Here is a 25,633-nt window from a genome sequence, read left to right as displayed (position 1 = left end):
CCTCCCAGCCAGGGTTTCCAGCCAGGGCCTGGAAAAAAACCCAAGTAATCTCATTCCAAGACAAAGATAGAGAGCATGTTGGAAAACAGATATAGGTGGGTAGAAGACACAGTAAGTACCTCCCTGCCCACTATGGGAGGTAAGGAACCCCACCCAGTCAGCCAATCTCTGATTGTCAACCTAGTTACAATACAAGCACCAACTGTATTAATCTAGTCGTTTTACTTTTAATGGGATTTTATTGTTTTCGCACATTGCTTTACACAAAATAAATTTATAAAGAAAGTAACAGACACAAACCCATTTGCTAAATGTTTTAAACAATTTTATTTTAACCAATCAGAAGTCTCAAATACAGTTAACATTAACATTAACACCATAATGACAAGATTTCAAACATCGAGGAGCACTTAACAGTAATCGTTAAACATATAAAAATGCCATGTAAATATCAACTTCTAATAAATCAATTAAACATAAACAAATCCTTTTTAAAAAAGAAAGATAAATTGGGTTTATTTTTTTTAATAATAAAATTAAAATAAATCTATAGCCGTTAAACGTTTAAAAAAAAAAATTAAGTAGTGATTTAATTTTTTTTCTGAGTATGTAGGTCGTTGGTAGCAGAAGTATTAACCCAAAACATGTGGAACTTTGTGAAATTAAAAATTGATCTTTCGGGTGAATAAATGTTTTTATTTTCAGTAGAAGTATCAAAAAAGAATATCAACATTTCCAGTACTTTTTAAGTAAAAATAAAAATTCCTACTGCTGTAGAAAATCAACACACAGTGAAGGGCAACTCAGTGTAGAAGAAGAATTTTTTATAAAGGATAGACTTGTTTTGGGTTTTTTTTTTAGGTCTTAGTAAGGAAATTCTTAAAATTTGAAATTGCAATTTACAATTCGAGTCTGATAGAAGATGAGTGGTTTAACCTATTATAAGAGAGTTTAACCTGAACACTGAACTCAAGTAAAAAGACATTATGTACTTATCTATTTCCATTCGTCAGGTGGTTGGTAAACAAAATATACCGAACTACATTCCGTAAATATATATGGAAAATCGGAGGCTTGCCGTGATCTGAAAAGAACATGTGCAAAGATAAGGAAGGCAAAGCAAATGATAAATATCTCGGTTATCTGCCTATCGTCTATCCATCCATTTTAGCGTGTGAAGCAGTTCACTAGGCGTCTTGCTATAACTATCACCATGCTTTGACAAATATAAATCATGATCTACGATTGTGATATTTGTGATGCACATAGATGTGAGGGGAAGAACAAATTTCAGTTTGTTTAAATGGAATTTTTGACAGCGTTTGAAGCACTTAGCTCTCTGGAGTTCATATAAATGGAAAAATGAACGTATTTGTTAAATTTTCAATCATGGTGAACTCAGGTGCGTTAAGGTCATTGAAATTTAAAAACATTTATAAAATTTCAGCACCAATCTGTGTTTGCAACATTTTAAAGTCATTTCAGCGTCAAATTTGGTTGTATTACTTTTTGATCGTTTCACCAATCAGTGTTTGCAGCACAATTATGGTATTTCAGTGCCAATCAATATTGCCAACACTTTTAGGTCATTTCAGTGCAATCAGTGTTTGCAACACTTTTAGGTCATTTCACCGCCAAGAAGAGCTTGCAACACTTTTAGGTCATTCTATCGTGAGCTAGTCAAAATTGTTTGTTTGTTTTTAAGGGTTTTACGGCACTTGTAACACATTTAGGTCATTTCAGTGCCAGTAAAAGGAGGAAATGAGACGGTCAGAAAAATTCTAGATTTAGATTTAATAGCACACAAGTAAAAGTAAGACAAAGGGGAATAGTTCAAATAGGGAACAGATGTAGATACCAAGAGCATATCATCAATGTACATATTTGAGATCACCTAAAAGTCTCATCCAGACACCAGCACAGAATCCCACTAAGAGGAACACACTCAAATGTTTACATTAACATTCAAAACACATATATAACAATACATAACAGAGAGATGCTTTACAAGGAAAAAAATATCATCTCCCAAAACTGTTAACTAAACATTTGACTGTTTCCGTCCCAGCCAAAGACTCTGCGAGGGTCGGGACAAAACTAAGTACAGTAATCTCATTCCAAGACAAAGACAGGAAGCAATTAATTGAAAAACATATGTAGGGGGATAGAAGACACAGAAGTACCTACCTGCCCACTATGGGAGGTTGGGAACCCCACCCAGGAGTTGGTCAAAAGCTAACACGACGAAAGCTTAAGAAGAGCACACAGACAAAGGAAAGACTAGGTGGCTACTCACACTTGTTCAAATGGAGAACAAAAGTATATCCAGGAGAAATTCCAACTAGTCTGAGACAATCTTAAAATCCAACCCAGAGATAAACACAATGGGATGCACTCAGATGCTGACAACATATATATATATAATAAATCACAAACTGAAAAAAAAAACTCAAGAAAAATACAAACTTTTGAAAGATAACTTATAAGGAACACAATAATATCTCTCAGTACTTTCAGTCGGTAAAAAGATACATCCATCTGTTTCCCAAATCCCCTGCCAGTAAAAGACACAAGGCAGGTCTCATACTAGAGAAATTACAGAAAACAAATGGCTCAGAGCGTGGCCTTCGTAAAGTTATGGCCTGATACTGACCAAAAAATGACGTCAAAATGCCAGTCTTTTGCCACAAAAAAAAAACAAATTGTGAGTTGTATTCAATAGCTCAACAAATGAAATAACTTGTTTCCATGAGCTCTACTAACGACAACTCACTAAGCTGTGCAAAAAAAAAAATAATGACGTCAAACTGCCAGTCCTTTTGGATTTCAGTATCAGGCTATAACATAACGATGGCTACGCTCAGAGCCACCGGCAAAACTATTATCTGTAGTAGTTGCAACACGTCCAAGCTACGTGGAAAATATCTGGTTTTCATTCAAACTAAAAGCAAATTACATGGCAAAAAAAATTTATAAAAGAAGAAAAAAAAGCCCCCCCAAAAAAAAAAAAAAACAATAATTCGGGAGTAGATAAATTATGTGCCATAGATTTTCTCAGCTCCCAGTAGGAAAGCTTTTTTGTTGTTGTTAAAGTGGGGTGGGGGGATTGCCACAATTATTTTTTTTTAATAGAAAAATAAAGAACTAGATATATATGACTATGAAATTAAACCCTGTGAAGAATTTGTATAGTTGGCAAAAGTTGTCCCCTTCTTGCCTCTAATGTTGTCATCTGATTTTTATAAAGAAATAGCATTCAATACAAATACATGATGCCCATATGGGAAGAAACAAAAAGAAAAAATATTTAACAGATTTCTACATTTTACAGGCTGTGAAAAGTCAAAACATTTTTGTAAGACTTGTCGAGGACACGAACAATTGAAAATTTAATTCAGAAATAATTAACAGTGTAGAAATGGAAAAGAAAAGAAAATTGCTTGTACTTGTACTTTGTAAATTTAACAATGGTAATGGTAGCAACATTCAAAATAATTAATAATAGACAGCAAGGCATGACTTTTCATCATAACTTTTAAAGATAATATTCAAGGAAGTTTGCGTAGCAGTAAAAACATTTCAATTTCAAGATCCATCTCTCTTTGCATCATTTTATTCAGAGCAACCACGACCAGATCAGAGTATCAACAATTAACATTAAAAACTTCCTTTAAACAGTTAGCATTGCCATTCAACTTTCCAATGAACGTTTTATAGTTTCATAATGCAAATCAACAAAAATTCACAACATGAGATTAACTACACTCCAACACGAGTCTCTTTCAATAAAGAACAATAAAGAGCAGTGAGTTCGATATTTTTTTTAATGAGGAACGTCAAAGTTCAAAGGAGAGTACAGAAAATTTAAATGTAAGTTTTGTGAGCAAGTTGAAACGTTACTTGTCTTAAAGTTAAAGCCAATTAATCCGAATTTCATGTGAAGTCAACAGCAGCAATTTCTTCCCATTTGACAGACCCATCATTTTACTCTCCAATCAGAATCAGTTGCCAAGTCCTTGTTGGGCAAGCAGTGACGTGGGGGAAAAGCTGATAAAGAAACGTGTTGGAGTGCATAATATCCAATCAAAGAAAAATGAGTAGGTAGCAGTAAAAATAAACAACAAAATATTTAAAAATATGTACAGAATACATGATGTGCAAACATTACAGGTGGGTACAAGGATTTAGCTACTGGATATAACGGCATTGTCGTATACACTTTAGAGTATATAAATCATATCATAATGGTAAAAAATAAAAAGGGCAACACGTGTATAGAACGAGATGTATACAATATATTATCACACAATTAAATTCAAAAGCTGTCCAAAGGCAAACAAAAGCAGGCCTGCTAAGCGAAGAAAACCGAAAATCTGTATTTCCTTTCAAACAATAAAAATCTAAATTTTGATGGGGTAAACGAAACAAAAAATGCGTTAACCTGAGATGAAAGTATTCCACTCTTAAAGTAATCATTCAATTAAAATGCCTCATAAATCCAAATCAAGATTGAAAAAAATTTCAAATCTGAATTTGACTCAATTTGGCTAGAAATTACACAATCTGTAGACTCAAGTTTCATTCCTTTATGATCCAATTTCAAACCGCTAACATTAAAAAAAAAAGTAATTCAATACAATCGTGAACGAAAATTTTATTTTATCTTCCATTTCAGGATAACACTGTAAATAAACAAAACAAATCTAAAAAAATATAACTTTAAATGTAGGATGAAAAGATTAATATCACTATGCAGTTGAGTTCATGTCGGAAAAGGATCCACTGTGTATTCAGATGAAAATATTTTCACTTGTTTTTCCCAGATATATTAACTGTTTCAAGAATCTTAATTCCTATGAATTTTTACAATTTCATTTCCCAAATTAGCCAGCAAAGTTGTCTGACTCCAAAGCCTTAACCTTTTTCCTAATCCTGGCAATGATTGTTAGCTTATCTCTCCTTTATGTCGTGGTTTCTCAGAGTTGTTTCAGTCTTCATTTGATATTAAAAAACAAAAATGAAACAAAGAAGAAAAAATGAAACAATTGATGTAGACAATAATTGTTATAAATTTTTTTTTAAAAATAAGATTCCCTTTATTCATACCATAGGGGAAATTTGTCTTTAGGATCTATTCAAAGGGGAGACTGGAAAAACCCGGGCATTAGCCACGGTACATCGCCACAAACTGAGCTTGGGCGAGGTGACTTGCACAAGGACACACAGCGCAGCGGATATTCGAACTCGGTACCTTTTGGGTATGAACCAAAGACTGTACCGCTGAGCCACGCTGCCCCAAGTGGCTGGTATATCTCACCAAATTATAATAATGTTGCCCTTTGTAAAATAACGATTAGAAGAGTAAAGAGAATTGAACAAAAATTATTATAACTGCTTCAAAATTTCAACCAAATAATAAACAGAACATTTTGAGCTTAAAACCCTTTTCAACCAACAATTAAAAAAAATTAAAAATTGTAATTGTAATACTTCAAATAATTTATTTTAAAAGAAGTGAAAAGTCTCTGTACATCGAATATGGATAAACGATGGTGGATACTACTGTTTCCGTTGGCGTTTTATTTTTTACTGATTGACTGAAGACAGGTTTTGTACCCAAAACTTTCCGTGTATTTTTGTTCTCAGTATTTTGTTCTTTTCATGGAGCTGTTACATTCATTCTTGTTAAAAACTTTTTACAGTCAACACCCTCTAAGTACTCGCTTCATCCGAACTATGACCTTTTTACCTTTGGACAGTGGCATAGACCAGAAATAATTCATCACATCAGCATATAACAATGATTTAAATTCCCCTAGCATTATTCATGATAGAGTCTGCATAATTTCAACAAGGTTAAATTCAGTTTTGTTAATTATATATAGTTCACAACAAAAAAAAAAGTTTTTTAATCATCAAACAAAACAGTCCTCTGATAATCATAATCTCACCAACATAATTTCCTACTTATTATTCAACATTCCCATCAGGAAACCTCAAAGACAACCATCAAGTCAAAAAGTTCACAGTCTAAAACCTTTGAAGTAATCACCGACCGTACAAATACCCAAACTAAATCATTAACTGATTTACTTTGGTGTTTCTTCACTGTTTCCACTTTGTGTAGCGGATGAATCGTCTTTTTTGTAATAATTCAATTCAGTTTCATTTTGCATTGCTGTCGCTGACACATTAGAATCAGGGTTGACGTTATCAAAGTCCAATTTTCTTATTTTCATTGGTGCCCCTGAGAAATCCACTGCCTCCTCTGCTGCTACCACAGCTTTCCTCTTCAATTCAGCCTTGTCTTCAGCTTCCAGTTGGATATCCAGGCAATCAGCAATTACTTCACTTTTAGACACGACGGGATCAGAACACTTCTCATCCAATTTTAAATCAGCTGTCTTTTCAACATCACCACAGCTCCTTGGACATATCTCTGAGACTGATGTGAGATCAGATGAAATCTCTTCCTTCACTGGATGACTCAAATTCAAATCTGAATTTGCTGATTGTTTAATCTCTTCAACTTCCTTTGAGACAGTTTCTTTCATTTCACCAGCATCTAATTTCACAGCTTCCTCTTTGATGCACTTATTATTGGTATTTGCAATAGTGGTTTCTGTCATTTCACTTTTTATCCCTTCCTCTAAGAGATTCCCAGTACCCCCCTCTCTGTGACTTACCTTTGTGTTATTTTTGTCAGACGATTTAATGGCTTCCACATGTTTAATAACATCTGGCAACTTTGTACTCTTGGTTGGAGTCGACGACGAATGACTACTCGTCGTCCTTGGTTTATGAGACTTGTTCTCTCCTTTATGTGGTGATGATGTGGAAGATGAAGAGGGAGTTTCTTTGTGTGAGGAAGTTTTATGTGAATTGCTAGATGATGAGGATGATGATGACGATGAATTATGTTTGTCTTTCTTTTTCATCTCATGACTGCTGCTGCCTGAGTGAGAAGAGCTGGATGAGGATGCAGACGTTTTCTTATCACTGCTGCTGGAGTGTGATTTATTACTACTACTAATAGAATGACTAGACACTTTGTTACCAATACCACTACAGCTGCTTTTCTCAGCTCCACTCTTTGATGAAGATTTGTGGTCTTTATGGTGCAAGTGAGAAGAATGTTTCTTGCCTTCAGAAGTGATTGAGGATGATGAAGAAATGTGTGGAGTCTTTAATTTTTTATCATCACTTTTTTCGCCCTTGCTCTTTATGTTACTATCAGCATTCTTTCCAGGCTTATCTGATTCTTTCTCTTTTTCCTTTGACACTGGTTTATCTAACTTAAATTTTGATTTTTCCTTCGGACGATCCAAAGTCTTTTTAGATTCTCCTTTCTCAGAGGAGTGCTTACGGGGAGACTCTTTCATAATCGACAATGTTTTCTTTTCATCATCCTTCTTCTCTTTGGGCTGTTTATTCACAGATTGTTCAGCACTTAAATTTGAAGGCACTTTGAGAGGTACCTGTTTGTCTCCAGAATTCAACTTTTCGATTTTCGGACCAATTATGCCAGAATTGTCCTTGACAGGTGATTGCTTGACCTTTATCTCTTTGACCTTCATCAGATGAGCCCCAGGTAGGTCTCTGCCTGGATGTTGTTTCATGGGACTTTTTATCCTGGGATGATGATCATCTTGGACTGTTTTGACCAGGGGTTTTTTAAGATCACCTGATGGGTCCAGTTCTATTTTACAAGGCAACTCCTTTGTTCCATCCTCATCAGCTTTGCAAATCGGAGACTCAGACCTCGAGTCATCTTCCATTTCGATGTCACTGCCAGCACACGATTCTTCCATTAAGTTCTTGTAGTAGATCTTCAATCTAGATAAAGAAAAATGAGAATGAAAATGCTATGAGCTATATACAGCGTTTGTGGCACTTGTAAGTAAATCAGCACCATTAAATAGGAAGAAAATTCTAGATTTACAATAAAAAGGGCCCAAGAAAAAGTAAGATAAAGAAGACTGGCTCAAATAGGGAACCGAAGAAGATTCCAAGAGCACACTATTCGTGTATTTAGTTTGAGATCACCTAAAAGTAAATGTCTCATCTAGTCAAAAGCCAAGGATTCCTCTTAGAGGAATGCACTCATATGATTATAAAATATATTTAAAACAAACAATATAACAATACACAACATATATAATATATGCTTTTAATGTGCAACTGTGATTTAAATACTTTTTAAAAAAATATACACATACAAATTCTAAATCAGAGGCCATAAGGATGATCTATTTCAATTTATAAAATTAATATAGATACCTATAAAGTGTCGCCATTACTTCTTAATACTATATTAATACATTTTTATGCATATACATATACATTCAAACTAGAGGTCATAAGGATAACATATTTCATATGTCGCCATAAATTCTTTATTTGATATATAGGATATACATTTTTATACATGCCACGTCTGTAAATAAATTTTCCATTTTATTTGGATGAATAAAGTATATTATTATTATTATTATTATTATTATTATTATATGTTACTTATATTGTGAGTGATTTCCGGTTTGTTTTTGTGACTAATCATATTTGTACATTTGGTGTTAATTGACAATGTTATGGACTTTTTATGGACTTTACTTTGTTTTATTTTTTAATTAAGGGGAACCTGACAGCTCAGTGTCTAGAGGACTCGCCTCACGACTCACAAGCAAGTGGACCTAGATCGATCCCGGATGAAGACCAACCTGCAGTCATTGGGTAGTTGGGTTGTTAGATTTGATTTGGCAAAAAGTACTTTGCAATAGACAAGCATCCTATCTAAAGGGTAGCAAGCAATTGCTATTATCTTGCTACTACAGGGACTGGGATAACTCTAGTTCCATAGGCCTAGTGGCTCTGAAGGAAAACGTTTTTATTTAATTCATACAACTGATTGAAATCATAAAGTAAAATGTCAAATTGCCTAAAATAAACCTTTAAAATAATTCTTGAATCTCTATATACAGTGGAATCCTGATAAACCCAACACTGTCAGACCAGAAAGATTGGTTGACTTTATCAATTATCAATGGAACACATTTAGTTAAAGAACAGAAAATTTGGGAGACCTACAAGAGATTATGCAAGAGTTGAATTTAAGAGTGTTGACTTTATGAAGATTCCACTGTAATCATCATTAACTCACTCAACCCTAACACCGACTATATCCGTTGTTTACCCGGGTTACTTTTACCCCATGCCTATATATTACATTTTTCTGAGACAAATTATAGGCGCATTATCAAAGTTAACGTTTTTAGACGTCTCGTTGAATAAAACTATCTATGCACATGCTAAATTTTTAATACAATTTTTCCAATTTTGTAAAGTAGCAAAATCTCTAGGATTGAGTGAGTTAATCAAATCTTAAATAGTTTCACCCACCTGACATGCCAGGCAATGCTGGTGACAGCTGAGACAGACCTAAACTGATGGACAACGTTCCTTGGAATAAAGTAGATATCGTTGTCACGAAGATTGATGCGGGCATAACGGATACCTTCCCTTCTTAGCTGGTTTAGCTTGGCTTGCTCCAACCACATAACACACTGGAAAATCAAATGAAACCATCTCAATTACAGTCTACTCGTATTAAAATTAAAGTAACATTTTGGAGAAAAAAAAATGAAAATGGAGAATCCTGCCGAATGTAAATCTGTTATTTATAACTTGACGATTCACAAAAAGTCTGTTCTGGGAAGATGAAGAAATTCCATTTAGTTTTGGCAGTTCAATGTTAAAATACATTGTGCCTGAAAAGAACAGACAAACAAAACATTAGAGCCAGTGGTTGGCAAGGTGTTGTTATCATTACGTTTTAACAATAAAGAGGAATGTTATTTATAGTTATACAGTGAAACCTCGTTATACCGCCATGTTTGGGACCAAGGCAACATTGGCAGTATCGTGATATAATAAAAAAAAACATTTTTTTTAAATATTAAAAAATTGAGCTTTATATAGCGCAATATCCACTAAATGTGCTCAAAGCGCTTTACAAGGGGTCCCTGGTCAACAGCAACATTTAACATGTAGGACAGGGCATGACGCCTGTTAGGCGATATTACAATTTTTCTGACAAAGACAACGCTGTTAACGACCAGGTACACATTTTTACACCTGAGTGCGGTGAGAGAATGTGAGTAAAGAGCCTTTTCCAAGGACTCAACTATGCGCCGAGCTCGAGGCTCGAACCCAGGACCTTCCGATCCGAAAGCGGGTGTCATACCACTAGACCACATAGCCTTAGAATATAATGAATTTAGTCAGTGGTGATGGGACTCAACCAGCAATATTTGGAACTCTTATCTGAATTCTAATTAGAAATAATACTTTTAATAACTAGGTCAAAACAACTATTATACCAAAAAATATAAAAATGAAAAGAATCTAACAGATATAGTTTTTTTCATTGTGATCAAAAACTTGGAAGACACTTTTGTTGAGAAGCATTGGCGGTACAACAAGTATTTTTCCTATCATTTTTAAATAAAGCGTTTCCACCACTGGGTTGGCAGGTGGCACTATAACGAGGTTTTTGGCATTTATATATAGTTAAACGATTCATTCCAGGCAAAAAATTTCAGTGTGAGGCTGGTGGAATAACAGGTGGCGGTATAAGAGGTTTGAATGTAGTTTTAAATCCTACTTTAAAATCTCAACAACATCATTGAATTAAATCAATAAGTCTTGGATGAAATTTGGTAAACTTTTTTCAAAATCTCTTGCAGTAATAAAATGTATTCAAATTCATGATCAGATTTACACAATCTCTCATTGTCATCACTAAGACTAAGACAGATTACCTGTGAGACAGGGGGCTCATGAAGATCCAGTTGCAACATATTGACAAGAGATGGGAAATCCCCTGGATGGAAAGCCACCACATCCTTAACTATGCGACCCTCAGGAGGATTATCAAGTTCATCCCTTAAAAGTAAACAAGACAGAATTAGCTTTTAATCACATAAATTTTTTAATATTTATTTACAAAAAGAAATCAGATAAAATGACAGAACTGTTAATGTAAAACAGGACCAGACTATCAAAAATCAGGATTTTTTTTTTTTTCAAAAGCTGAAGATGCCCAATAGATAAATAAATAAATTACAATAATAATAATAATAATAATAATAATAATAATAATAATAATAATAATAATAATAATAATAATAATAATAATAATAATAATAATAATAATAATAATAATAATAATAATAATAATAATAATAATAATAATAATAATAAAATACTAAAGTCGACTCTGCTTAATTGCACATCCTCCGGAGTTCGGGTTTGTTTGTTTTAATAATTATACATTTGACTGTCTCCCTCCCAGTCAAGGGCTCCAGGACAAAATCAAGAAATCCCGTTCCAATACAAAGATAGAAAGCAAATTGGGAAAAAAAAAATACAAGTGGATAGAAGACATAGTAACTGCCACCCTGCCCACTATGGGAGACCAGGAACCCCACCCAGTGAGTTCGGGTTGGTGTGTTGATTAAGCAGAGTGTGCGATTAAGCAGAGAAGCTAATAATAGCATCTAAGCTTCAGCTTTCATGTGCCATTCATGTAGTACTTCTAGGTTTTTTACGGGCTTGGGACCGTCATGTTCAAGACATGGCCTCATTAGAATGTTTGTGTTTTTTTTCTTTTTCTTTTGGGTGGGGGGTGTTTCTGGGTGAAACTGATCAAGCAAGAAAATGTTTATATATTATCCTATACTATAATAATCATGATATGGCACAAAAAGCATCAATTAACACTGGATGATTGAAAATTAACAAAATCATTTGCATTCTTTCAAACTCTATAACATTCATTTCCTTCTCTTTTGTGAAAAGGCCATATCACAACATCTTTTATATTTATAAACATCAAAAATATAATCTAAAAGAAATCTGAACCAGAATCATCTACTTGCTACTTCTTTTTTGCTTTTAATTTTGGAAAAAAACAATTATAATTTCTCACTTCTTCTCACTCCTGCTGTGTACTGCCTTCAACATTCCAACAGCAGCAGTCGTCATTCTGTCAGGGCCATGGTCCACATGGTCAGCATGGCATCGAGTCCGGTCCTCAAACAGAAATTCTCTTGGTTCTGACGACCGCGGCAAATATTGCAAGTTTTTAAGTTCATTTGCACCCCTGAAACAAAATTTTCTACAATGACAATTCATCAACAGTAGATTGATTTTATAAGATAAATATACACACGTTTTGAGGTTGCCACATTTGCCACAAATGAAATTTATTTCTTTTAAAAAAGAAATGTGATTCAAATTGAAGTCAATGAGCAGATGGGACACCCTGATATAAACCAAAAAATATCTTACCATTAACTCCCTTACTTCAAGCTCAAACTGTGGGACAACTCAAGATAAATCTTAAACAGTGCACTTCAGATGTATATCAATATAATAAAGTAAATATTGTTTAACATTTAAAATCAATATAATAAAGTATACATTGTTTCACATTTAAAATGTAAAAAGATAACTTCTGTTGATATATATGAATTATACTATGAACAAAATGAAAACATTGGAACCATACAGAAAACATGAAAATAAGTTCAACCAATTGTGATCAAATTATATGAATGGGAGCCTTGACAGCTCAGTGGTAGAGCACTCACCTCACTAGAAAAGGGACTTTCATCAATCCCAGTGCAGTTGAGATTTTTCCTGACTTCCCAATCTACCCAGGAATGATTGTGTACCCAGGTCTAATAGACATTTAAACACACTTTGCAAAAGACTAGTGCCCTATCCAGAGGATAGCCAGCAATTGCTACAGTCTGTTAACACTGCAGAAACTGCAGAATATACTCTGGCTCCATGGGTTTGTAAATCATATGAATGAAAATTAACAGATATTTCTAAATTCTAACTCTAAGGATAGATTATTTTAAAAAGTTAACCTTTTCCGTTTAGAGGGTGACTTGGGCATTTCGCCCGGTGGGATCATTTGTTCACCCGGCCGTGTCCACAAAATTGGCCCATCGTCACTTTCTGTGCGAGCTTTCATCTTCTCTTTGGACATTCGGCCCCAGGGCGTAACTGCATGGATAAAGGGATCTGATTCCAACTCGTCCAGGAAAGCAGGGAAGTAGTCACCAACTTCTTCATTGACGGTACCGACCAGGCTAATCTGATCCAGTCCACCTCCACAGTACACACCACCTCGATAACTTTGATCAATCTAGAAACAAAGTAATGAGGACAAATCTAATTTTAAAAAAAAAATTATTCTAAGAATAGAAAATATGCAAACACTTTCATACCACTAGCTCAGTGGTAGAGCGCTCAACTTGCGAGCAAAAGGATTAGTATCAGCCCCAATGCAGAGATTTTATCTAACCCCCTCTGATCCAATCCACCTCCACAGTACACACCACCTCTATAACTTTGATCAATCTAGAAACAAAGTAATGAGGACAAATCGAATTTTAAAAACAAAATTATTCTAAGATTAGAAAATATGCAAACACTTCCATACCACTAGCTCAGTGGTAGAGCGCTCAACTTACGAGCAAAGGGATTAGTATCAGCCCCAAATGCAGAGATTTTATCTAACCCCTCTGAATGAGTCTGCATAATCTGTTGATAGCACATGCACATTGGAATTTGAGTCGGAATAGCCACGGGAGTCTGAATAGCCGCGACAGCCATCAATAATATATTTTGTTTATGTTTTCATATAGAAATTATGATCTTGCAGATTGACACAGATTTGACCAGAAGATGCCACAGTTCAGTGCAGCAAAGTAACCGATGACATCTAGTACCAAGGGGAAAAAAGGACCCCATTATCCAATCAATGCGTGGCACAATGTTCAGAATCATTAGGAAACATGTTTTAATTTTTAGAACTGACTAGCATCCTTCTAGTTGAGACACATTTAAAAAATGAGTAAACAGGAGGGTCCATCACCATCACAGAAATTGCACAAAAGACAGAAATGACTACAAAAGAATAATTTGGGAGGTGGAAATTTTACACGGCCATCCTGAATTATGATGGATGACTACGACTAATGATATATAAAATACAAGCTGTACATTGAGCATTATCTTTTTCTCTATTTGAAATTGAACTCTGCCTTTTAGTGTAAGAATACACCCGTGCACCTAAGAGCACGACCATTTCATTATATAAAAAGAAAAGGAGCAATTTATCACACTGACACAACAGTAGCAAAACTAACTTGACTTAAAAGGGGTAATCATGATTTGCAGTCTTAAATGCAAAAAAGAAGCTCTTTGTTGAACATCCATGGATGCTAGCACCCAAAGTATCGAAAAACCTGCAGAAATATCTGACCACTCAAAAAAGTCTGCACACAAATTACAATTTTCAAATACTAAATACACTAACCAATAGCAGGAGAATTTCAAAGGGAAAACAGAAATTCCTGCATACAAAATCCAATCTGTGATGGATAGTATAGGGCTTTTAAAAACATGTCAACAACCACATCGACTTTTATTTTTTCTTCACATCAAACACAACTCTAAAATCCATTTTGTGGACAGTAAAGACTTTATTACTATATTACTATTACTAAATAAGATAATGTATGAAAACTACAAAAAGCTCTGTAGTTGATGGAGATAATTATGATGTGGGGGTGGTTGAATTAATGGTGGTGATGATCATGTGATGCTGGTGATTGCAGTAGTGGTGATACTGATGATAATGTGATGGTGGTAGTGCTAGTAGAGATAATAATTTTGTGTTGATGGTTGTATTAGTGGTGGTAGAGATAATAATGATGTATTGGTGGTTGTAGCTGTAGTGGGAGAGATGATATTGTGGTGGTTGTAGTAATGATGTGATGGTGGTGGTTGTAGTTGTGGTAGTGATGATGGTGTGGTTGTGGAGGTTGTATTAGTGGTGGTAGTGATGTAATTCATGGTAGTAGTAGTAGTGATGAAGATGTGGCGATGGTGGTTGTAATAATGGTGTTAGTGTTAGTGATGATGATGATGATGATAACGATGATGACGACGACGATGATGATGATGATGATGATGATGATGATGATGATGATGATGATGATGATGATGATGACGATGATGATGATAATGAATGATATTGGAGATTATAGAAGTGGTTGTATTGATGATGAAGAGATGATGGATTTTGTAATAATGGTGGTAGCGATAATGATGATGTGGTAATGGGAGTAATATTACTGGTGGTAGTGATGGTGATGATGTGGTTATAGTTGTAGTAATGGTGGTAGACATGATATGGTGATGGTGGTTGCAGAAGTGGTGGTAGTGATGATGTGGTAGATGCTTGTAGTAGTGGTGGTGGTGATGATGATGATGTGGTAGTGGTTGTGATGGTGGTACGGGTGATAATGATGTGGTGATGGAAGTTGTGGTTGTTACAGTGGTGGTAGAGATGATGCTGTGGTGGTTGTAGTGATACTGATGATGTGGTTGTGGTTATAGTTATTGTGATAACATTGTCCAGTGGTTTCTGGGCCGTAGTGTTACAAAAATATCAGTAGAGAAAAATAGAAGGAAATTAGACAGTGTGACAGATAGTGATAGAGTAAGGGAGAGAGAGGAGAGGGGGGGGGGGGGGGGAGAGAAGAGGAAAGGAGAGAGAGAGAGGGAGAGAGAGTTAGTGAGAGAGAGAGAGAAGAGAGAGAGAGATTGAGATAGAGAGAAAGAAGAGAGAGAGAGAGAGAGAGAGAGAGAGAGAGAGAGAGAGAGAGAGAGAGAGGTGTAAAAAGAAAAAGGATATCAAAAGTTGTAAATAATAAAGGAAATTTAAACAAAGTAAAACAATGTAAGAGAAATAAATAAATAAAGAGAGAGAGAGAGAGAGAGAGAGAGAGAGAGAGAGAGAGAGAGAGAGAGAGAGAGAGAGAGAGAGAGAGAGAGAGAGAGAGAGAGAGAGAGAGAGAGAGAGAGAGAGAGAGAGAGAGAGAGAGAGAGAGAGAGAGAGGTGAGAAGGGTAGGAAGAGAAAAACAATATTGAAAGTGGTCGTTCGATGATGATGATTTGGGTGTGGTGGACTTGGTAAATGGTAGGGATGATGGTGTGGTGGTGGTTATAGTAGGGTGATAATGATAGTGATTTGATGGAGGTGGTTGTCGGCAATTTAGCACCCATGAACATCTTCTTCATGTATAAATCTATTCCATGACCTCAAGATAATCAATACGAAAAAAGAAACTGTTTAATGATAACAAAGGCATTGTTGTTGCCTTTAACTATAACCTCAACAACTTACCTGTTCTCTGTATTTTTCAATAGTCATCGTTTCAAAGTCTGATTTCCCTTTGTTTCCAATCTTGACTGGCAGATTAGGGAAGTTATCCACAAGGTAATCCAGGAAATTTGTCATGCCAACAGCAGCAGCATGGACAATGCCCATACAACATCGACTAACCCCTTCCTCTATTTCACCATAGACTAAATCAAAATAATAATCTACAAATTCCTTCATAGTGTCTTTGTCGAATTCAGCAATTTCGTTGTGGTAGGCATGAATTACAAGGGCACCTCCGTTGGAATGGCGTTCAACATTAACGTATTTGGAGAATTTGTTATTGGCAATGTCGCCCAGAATGTAAGCATTATTTTTCAAACGTCTCAGAGATTCAATATGTGATAAAATATTTTGAGATGTACCATTTTCATCTGCTGGTTCTAGTGTTTGATCTTTAGATTTAGAATTCAGATCAATAGGAAATGGAACTTTGAAAAAAGATTCGGGCAAATTGACCTGAACCCCACGACTCTCTTTTGGTCTTGATGATCGAGATGAGGAAGAATGTCTATGCTCTTTGTGTGAGGAACTACTTGATGAATGACTTGAAGGCTTTGATGATGAAGATGATGATGACGATGTTTTGTGCGATCCATGACTACTACTGCTGTGAGATGATGAAGAATGGGAACTGTGATGGCTTTTATGGTGGCTGGAAGAAGAGGAATGATGATGGCTGCTGGATTTAGAATTGGGTGAGGGTGATGATGATTTTGATGATGAGAAAGATGAAGATTTTGACTTGAGAGAACTACTGGAGTGATGAGAAGAATTTTTACTACTGTGCTGAGATTTGTCTTTGTTGATTGTGGACTGTGGGCTTTCTAATGATGAATTAATATTGTCTTTGACTGATAACGATGAGGAAGAATGCTTGGTGGGTGTCTGAGACTCGTATTTCACAACAATTGCATTTGAAACAGTTTCCTTGCATATTTTGATGCTTTTGCTAGCATCTGTTTGTTGTACAGTTTGGTTTAGCTGCCCATTGATCCTATCACTATCACAAGATGAATTTTCAATGATTTGATCTATTTGTACACTGTCATTTGTCTCCTTGGCTACTTTAACACATTCAGAAGACATATCAGCCACAGGCGTTGAAGACGATAATGGAATGCTAACATCCTTTTCATTTGAACACAATGTGTTGATGCTTTTCATATTTTCATTTGAAGCGTCACTTGAATTTGGCTGACAAGACTTATTAAGTGACAAACAATCTCTTTTAATATCTTCATTTGTAGCATCATTTGAATACAGCTCATAAGACTGACTAACTGGTAAAGAATCACTTTTCTTCATTTCATCCTCACCATGAGAATTACACAAATCAGATCCATTGTTAGTATGTTCAATAATGGGCTCTTTGATTTCTGGCACACTTTGGTCATCATTTGTTGCATTTTTGGCAACAGCTGCCACTTTGAGAGGATCCCGTATGACAATTTTCAATGGAGAAATATTTAACAATTCCTTTTCACCCAGATTACTGTCACTGTCTGCTGATGAATCAACATTTTTAGATGGTTTACTATGGTGTTTCTTATCATGATGGTGATGATGATGATGATGATGGTGCTTGCCAGCGACACCATTTTCTTTAGGACTATGATGGTGATGGTGATGGTGATGGTGCCTGTGATGGTGACTATGATGATGACCTCGATCTTTCTCTTTCACATCTTTGGAATTCTCACAGTGAGTGGAGGGAATCTTTAACACTGAAAAATAATAATATACAAATTGCATGTAAAAGAATGTTCATGTAAATAAAAAAACAGGGGGCTTATATACTTATTAAAATTTTTAAATAACGAACAATCAACTCCACACATTGATAATAATGTGAAGAAGGAAGCAATCTTTTTCTTCCCCTTCATGACTAAAAAAAATAAAAAATACAATAAAACAAATTCCATGCTTCCTCTTCAAAGTACCCAACAGCCAATGACCTATTTCTCCCTAGATGTATCCCGGAGGGAAATTTATATTTCCCAAAGTATATGTTAAACTCTAGATAGCTCTTTTTGCCTGGAACGAATCATTTATCTATATATAAAAATACCAAAACCTCACCACAGCGCCATCCGCCAATGCAGTGGTGAAAACACTTTATACAAAAATAGACAAAATACTTGTTATACCACCAATGCTACTCAACAAAATTGTCTTCCTAGTTTTTGATCACAATGAAAAAGATAAATCTGCTAGATTATATTCATTTTGATGTTTAGTTTTGACCTAGTTATTAAAATTATGATTTCCAATTAGAGTTCAGACAGTGATTCCAAATACTGATTGAGTCCTGTTTAACATTGACAAAATTCATTACACCGCCATACTCTCGATACCAGCCATTTTGCCTTGTTCCCAAACATGGCAGAATAACAAGGTTTCACTGAAGTGTGAAATTTGCCTACTTGTGGTAGTGGATGTTGGTGGAGGTGAAAGCGGTGGTGATAATGATGATGATGATAGTGGTGGTGATCACAGTAGCAGTGATATTGTTAATGATGATGTGATGATTGTAGGAGTGCTAATAAAATAATTATCATGTCTTGATAGTTGCAATAGTGATGGTTGTATTGATGATGACGTATTAATGTTGATGTAGTGGTAGTAGTATTGATGATTTAATGTGGTGGTTGTGATAACAGTTGTAATAACCATGACAATGATATGGTGTTTGGTTAATGATGGAAGTGATGATCATGATAATGCTGTTGTGATGATGGTGATGATAAATAATGATGAGGTGGTAGTTATGACGATGATGATGATGATGATGATGATGATGATGATGATGATGATGATGATGCTAATCATAATAGCGACAGATAGAAAGAGGATTAGGTATTGTGGTAGTGATGATGACGATAGTGGTGGTGCTACTTGATGAAGTGGGGAAGTTACTCAATCCATTTTATAACCTCTAGCAATCAAAATTTAAAATGTAAGTTTTGAACTAGGTATCGATTTAACGGCAACCCTTAGAAAGCTTGTAATGCCCACCAATAAGGGAGGAAGGTCAACTAAATAGTTTATATTATACCAGGTAGCTTGATTCCAGCCTGTATACAGGTGACAATTAGCCATTGTAAAAGTGAAGTGCGAGTTTGGGTTAAAATATGAAAAACACAATTTCACATAATCACGGTTGAATTATTTTTCACAGTATCTGAACGATTCTGGTATCATTTTAAAGAGCAGAGATCAAGCTTTCTTTTGGTGTGATTGAAATCATGTAAACACATTATGTCAAAAATTATAATTTGATAAAAAATATGTCATTTCAAAACTTTAATTTTTTTTTTTTTTATTGAGAGAGCAAAAAAAAATATCTGTTACTATTAATTCATTTATGTCTATGCCAAATATCATCAAGATTGAAAGTGGCGCAGTATGTTAATTTTGACCACCAGTGACCAACCCTCTTTTCTCCATGCTAAAGTCCCGTTTCAATCAGTTGTCAGCTTAACGAGAGGCTGTCCAGTAGGGGAATTCCCAGTGACAGATTTTGAGTTGGACATTTGTTATTGTTTCAGTTCCTTTTGAGTAGAAAACCATCATAATTTTGGAACCATTTATCCCAGATCTAAAAGTAAGGTACCGTATTAAATGGTTCTTAAAGGCCTATCTATGTAAAAATAATTGAAATTGATAATTTTTATTTTTGAAAAAATATCAAACGACCTAATTATACAGCAGGCTTCTCCACTGAGAAAACTTACACTTACATAGCTTCGTTTTCGCCTCTGATACAGATTTATCAGTCTTCTCAGATGCATCTAAATTTGATGAGATCGAATTTGGTGAATGTTTCGTACTGTTGCCTGGTGAACGTGTGCTTTGATTTGGAGAAATGCTCGCTTTTGATTTACCAGGTGATATGGGCAAAATATCAGCATCTGTTGGAGATGTAAATCTATTATCCTTTCCTTTTTCATAATCATCAACATAACCTGAACTTGATAAACGCCTGTAATCATGCTGCACCCTTCTCCTTTTACCACTGTCGGGACTAAAATTGTTATTGTCATTCCCACTTTCTTGCATATTCTGTGCCGTCACTGTGAAATCCCCATTCCAATCTTGATTTTTGTCACAGTTGGTACTTGCAGGTATTTGAAGCTTCAATTTCAAAGACTCGTTGGAAATATAATTTTTATTGTTAAGGCTAAGGCCATTATTTGCTTGATTAATATCAGAGTCAAGAGGAAGGGAAATGCTGTCACTGTTAACGATAACGAGGTCATGAACCTCTGATTTATTGTCAATGCCACTATCACTATGCACCTTCTGCGATTGTTGAACTTGAACATTTGTTATTGTTTCAGTTCCTTCGCGTTCTACCTTAGCATCTATCTCCATGCTTGCAATATTAGAACCATCGCTAAACAGAGCGCGGTTGTTTGTTAAGTCAGTTACTTTTTCACCATGCATATGTCTTAAATCTAATAATCCGTTGTGAAATGAACAATGATTCGTTTCATCATCGTCGTGCACTGAGTTCTGCAGATCACCGTCCATTTTGGTTACCTGACCACATAAATGGAGGTTTGAGTGCCAAATCTTTTCAGTTTTCAGTTGTTTCTGCCAAATTCTAAAAGGTTATATTTAGCTTTGGTTCTCTCATTAATTAACATAGACTTACGTAATATAGAGTACAAGATAGTAAAATGTTCATCAAGCAATGCTAAAGATAAACGATATTAATGATTTCAGAAGAAAGGAAATTTGAGATTACAAATGTTATCAATCAAAGAGGAGCAGTAAATATGGAATGTTGCTGCTTGTTACGAAGAAGTCAGGATTTGACAAACGTGAGAAGGCTGTGACTGTTCGGACTCCAGTCTGAATAGTCTCCGGTGGCTATTCGGACTCCAATAGGCTTCAACAGTCATGGCGTCACTTCCCTCGTAATGACGCATAGTAACTTAGTAACAGGCTCTAAACTATCGGAACAATGGCGGACGCCCTTGTGAAATATTTCTCCGACGAGCATAAAGGTGTATCCATAGGAGAAAAACGTTAAATATGGTCATGTTTTGACTTTTATACATTCTGATCACATGGCATATGAAAAGTTCTAGCCAGCATGAAGAATAAAAAGTACCGATTTTTTTGTTTAGAACCACGCTGCTCGCCGTTGCTGGGCGACGTGACATCAGACTATTGAATCCAATTCCAATGCGCATGTGAAATCAACAGATTATTTGGACCCAGTCTGAATAGTCTTCTGTGGCATTATAGGCCTATTTTTTCTTTTTTAAATGTATGTTTTTTTTAATTACATAAAAGTGATGCATATCAAAATAGCAATCATAGTGACTATCAACAGGTAGTCTAAACTCCACATCCGCTTTATTTGATGAGAAAGACAAAATCATTGATCAATGGGAAGTCCAGTAAGAAATTAAAAACAAAAGAGTTACAACTCTTCAAAAGTAACAAAGGTCAGTCAAAGTAACTGTTTAGCTTTTTTAAACAACATAACACGATGTCCAAACAAAATCAGGACAATTGTTTTTAACTGCATATCTGATCGTGTTAGACAGGCCACAGTCCTTCAACAGTCAGCTAGATGTATGGTTATGAGCTGAGTCAGTCTGATATGTGCAAAACAGATTTTTTTCTGAACTCTTCTTCTATTTCTTTATCAGTTCCATCCTCGGCCCACTGCCGTTCTCTCTCTCTCTCTCTCTCTCTCTCTCTCTCTCTCTCTCTCTCTCTCTCTCTCTCTCTCTCTCTCTCTATCTATCTCTATCTATCTATCTATCTATCTATCTATCTATCTATCTGTCTCTCTCTCTCTCTCTCTCTCTCTCTCTCTCTCTCTCTCTCTCTCTCTCTCTCTCTCTCTCTCTCTCTCTCTCTCAAATTATTAACAACCTTGTTCTAGCCCCTGAAAATATTTATTATTCATTGAAAACAACCGAAGCGCATTCTCCTGCCATCAAACAAATAGCAGCAATATAAAAAAAAACACCCTCACCTTATGTAAATGATAAGGCGTACATAAAACACCTTTTCCAGTTGATACAGTACGAGTCGCCCGTCTGGCCTCTTTAGTATCTTGCACACTTGCATTGTCTGTAACTCCCTAGATCTAGTCATTGTCCAATGCACAGCTGATAACCGAAAGTGATCACAGACGTTTGATCCCACATTGTTGTAAACGATTATATTCATTACGTATGTAATGTTGCAATGTGAATTTTATGGTAGAGAAATAGTAGAAGCACATATTTAAATCACTTATGTAAGGGGGGCGAAGTGGCCGAGTGGTCAAGACATTTTACTGTGATCCGGAAGGTCCCGGGTTCGAGCCCCGCTTCAGGCACTTTCGTTTTGTTTTTTTCTTGGGCAAGATTATTAACCCCCAATTTGCTCATTTGGACAGCATAGGTGATTCCTGTTGACATCAGACATCCTGTTTGATGAATTATCTATATTATTCCTTCATGGATTGCATCGGCGACGGGATCTTATGGTGCGAAAATGCGTAATTTTTAAAAATGTAAGTTAAAAAGGGCAGAATATGAATAGCATAAGATAAACAGACGATGGTACTCTGATGGCTAACTCTCCAGAAAACGTGCAGAAAATTTTAGATTTTCTGGTGAGCAAGAGTGAAGAGATAGACCTGAAACTAAATATTAAGAAAGCCGAATACATGGTGGTATCAAAGAATGACAACAACATGACCTTCCACTTGTCAAGTAAAGGAGAATCCATCAAACAAGTAAATAAATTTAAAATATTTAGGCACTATCATTACCCGTGACGCACATGATATAGAGGATATAAAACAAAGAATAGCAATAGCAAAGAAAAGTGTTCCATAAAATGCGACCAGTTGTGTCAAACAACAACCTAAAGTTGAAGACCAGAATGAAAGTAGTGGAAACATAATATGTTATAATTACCCTTTTATACGGTTGTAAAACGTGGACGCTGACAAAGAATGTACTAGGAGGTTAGAGGCATTTGAGATGTGGATGTGTATAGAAGAATGTTGAGGCTATCATGGACAGAAACGAGAAATTGTTGACGAAGGTGAGAAAGGAAAGAAGTTGATCGATAAAATCAGAAAGAGGCATTTACGGTTTCTGGGACATGTGTGGAGAAGAGAATGAACAGAAAAGTTGATAACATCTGAGATGATCGAAGGAAAGAGAGCTATAGGAAGACAAAGAATGACATATCTAAATGCCAAAAGTGATTTAAAAAGCAACGCAGATTTCATGCGCACCGCAGAGGATCGTGATTCGTGGAGACAGCTGACCGGCGACGTGCTCAAGAGTACAAGCCACGATGGATGATGAAGTTTATAAATATTTATGCAATAGTATTGTAATGAAGTTAGACTGTAGTAGATTGAAATTGTTCAAATTACTCAGCACCCTTGACGGTGTGACTAAAAAAAAAAACAAAAAACTGTGGCCACTGCTTTCACCACAGCAGTGGCTAGCACACCCGTAAACTGAACGTACTCGTCGGAGGCTAGCTTCTCCCATAATGTCAAATCCGAAATACCTGGGATTACGCTGTACCGCAGTCTTACCTATCGGGTGTATCTAGAATGAGTTTCCCGGAAGATAGATAAACGCAACAGTCTTCTGAGGAAGCTGTCGGGATCGACCTAGTCAAGCGCTCCTGAAGACGTCCGCCCTGGCACTATGCTATTCCACCGCCGAGTATTGCGCTCTAGTGTGGGGTAGAAGCAAGAACGTTGAGAAGGTAGATGTAAACCTTCGCAAGTCCATGCATGTGCTGTCGGGAACGCTGCCGAAATAAGTCCCAATAACCCTTGCACGCATATTCCCTGACTTCGAATAGAGCTGCATATATACGGGATGAAAGTCGGTTAGGACGAATTCAATCCCTCGATGGGGCGGGGACATCGACTCCTCGAGACTGGGGGAGAAGTTGCCAGGCTTTTTCACCAGCAAGAGGAGACATTGGATGGCAACCAGTGACATCTATATATGAAGTCCTAGATGGCAGCTAATCGGCTTCGATCGAGAACCTGCCTAATGGTACGCTCACGACATCAGTGGGGACTTGTTACCTGCCCAACATGTACCCGTTATGGTCAAGAGCCCGAAACCGCAGAGCATCTAGTTGAATGGTGCGTTGTGTCGAAGCTTCAGGGCGGGTTCGCGACCGTACACGATTGCGGCGATGAGATTGCGTCCTGGATAGATCGTCATAACATAGCAGTGTGAGAACCATTAGAAGCTGCTGCCATCCAGGTCGGAACAATATTATTAGAACAACCCTCCGGATAATCGCAACACCTTGGGATCAGCGAAAATGTTGCGATTAACTGAAGTTAAGTTTCCTGTCCACTGTTGCAACATTTTCACTCTGAGTTTACACTCATGTGTTCTCAACATTTAATAATAATAATAATAATAATAATAATAATAATAATAATAATAATAATAATAATAATAATAGACTCTTATAGAGCGCACGGTATCCTCAACAATGAGGCTTTTGGAGCTTTAAAGAGTCAAAGAGATTAGCCGTGACAATAAGCTCTCAACAAACCCAGAAGTCACATTGCACAGTTGTCATTCCCAAAACAAAGGATATCGCTCAGTCTCTCCTAACAACAGCTACTGTCTGCCTGTTGTCTAGACTATTCCCAGATGACCTCACAAACCCATACTACAAAGCCCCACCCTCTTTTGTATCTGATCTAATAGAGTGGTGACACACGACTGTAGCATAGAACCCCGTCCACTCTCGATTCTTCAACCTGTCATGATTAAACCCATAATGAAATTTAACCATGAGAAGTTGTTTGATTGATTTCTTGAATTTGCACATTTTTGAGGTCGAAAATGTGTTGCGATTAACCGAAGTTTTCTTGGGAAATGTTGCTTTTAACCGAAACAACAGTTAAAATGAGCAAAGTACCAACAACAGCACAAACATGATAATAGAATTTAGAGAAAAAAAAATTAATTACAAAGATTGAAAAAGAAACCCTAAAGAAACCACCACCAACAACAAAATCATCCAATTTCTTGCGTTGCCCGCAACTAGGAACATGATTGATTTGAATAAAAATTAGTTTCCAGCCCAATGAGAGAGAGAGAGAGAGAGAGAGAGAGAGAGAGAGAGAGAGAGAGAGAGAGAGAGAGAGAGAGAGAGAGAGAGAGCATGCATGCATGTTAGCTTCTTTCTTGTTTGCAGGACAGAATGGTGAGCACTTTGGGTACCTGAATCTGAATCTGAATGTTACTCGAAGTCGACTCAATTCTGAATATTTGTATTCGAGGGTGGAGAGATTGTTGAATGTGGCA

At 36.1% G+C, this 25,633-nt stretch overlaps 1 protein-coding gene across 2 annotated transcripts; it reads right to left on the bottom strand.

The window, feature by feature from the left end:
• Positions 1-308: 308 nt before the first annotated feature.
• Positions 309-21,169, bottom strand: LOC144975318 (uncharacterized). 2 transcript variants are annotated; one of them, XM_078919281.1, is made up of 7 exons: positions 20,051-21,169; positions 16,272-18,034; positions 12,939-13,219; positions 11,990-12,163; positions 10,821-10,944; positions 9,400-9,563; positions 309-7,836 (listed from the first exon to the last, which is right to left on the bottom strand). In XM_078919281.1, exons 1-7 carry the CDS (start codon positions 20,841-20,843, stop codon positions 6,090-6,092), a joined length of 5,046 nt encoding a protein of 1,681 aa, XP_078775407.1. In that variant the 5' UTR covers positions 20,844-21,169; the 3' UTR covers positions 309-6,089. The 2 variants fall into 2 exon arrangements, with proteins under 2 accessions (XP_078775407.1, XP_078775406.1); XM_078919280.1 differs by having other exon boundaries at positions 20,045-20,860.
• Between the last annotated feature and the right edge of the window lie 4,464 nt (positions 21,170-25,633).

This window comes from Berghia stephanieae, chromosome 6, assembly GCF_034508935.2.
Source record: "Berghia stephanieae isolate SIO BIC M18660-M18661 chromosome 6, UCSD_Bste_1.3, whole genome shotgun sequence".
Lineage (NCBI taxonomy): Eukaryota > Metazoa > Mollusca > Gastropoda > Nudibranchia > Aeolidiidae > Berghia > Berghia stephanieae.
This window is presented reverse-complemented; position numbering and strand designations above follow the sequence as displayed.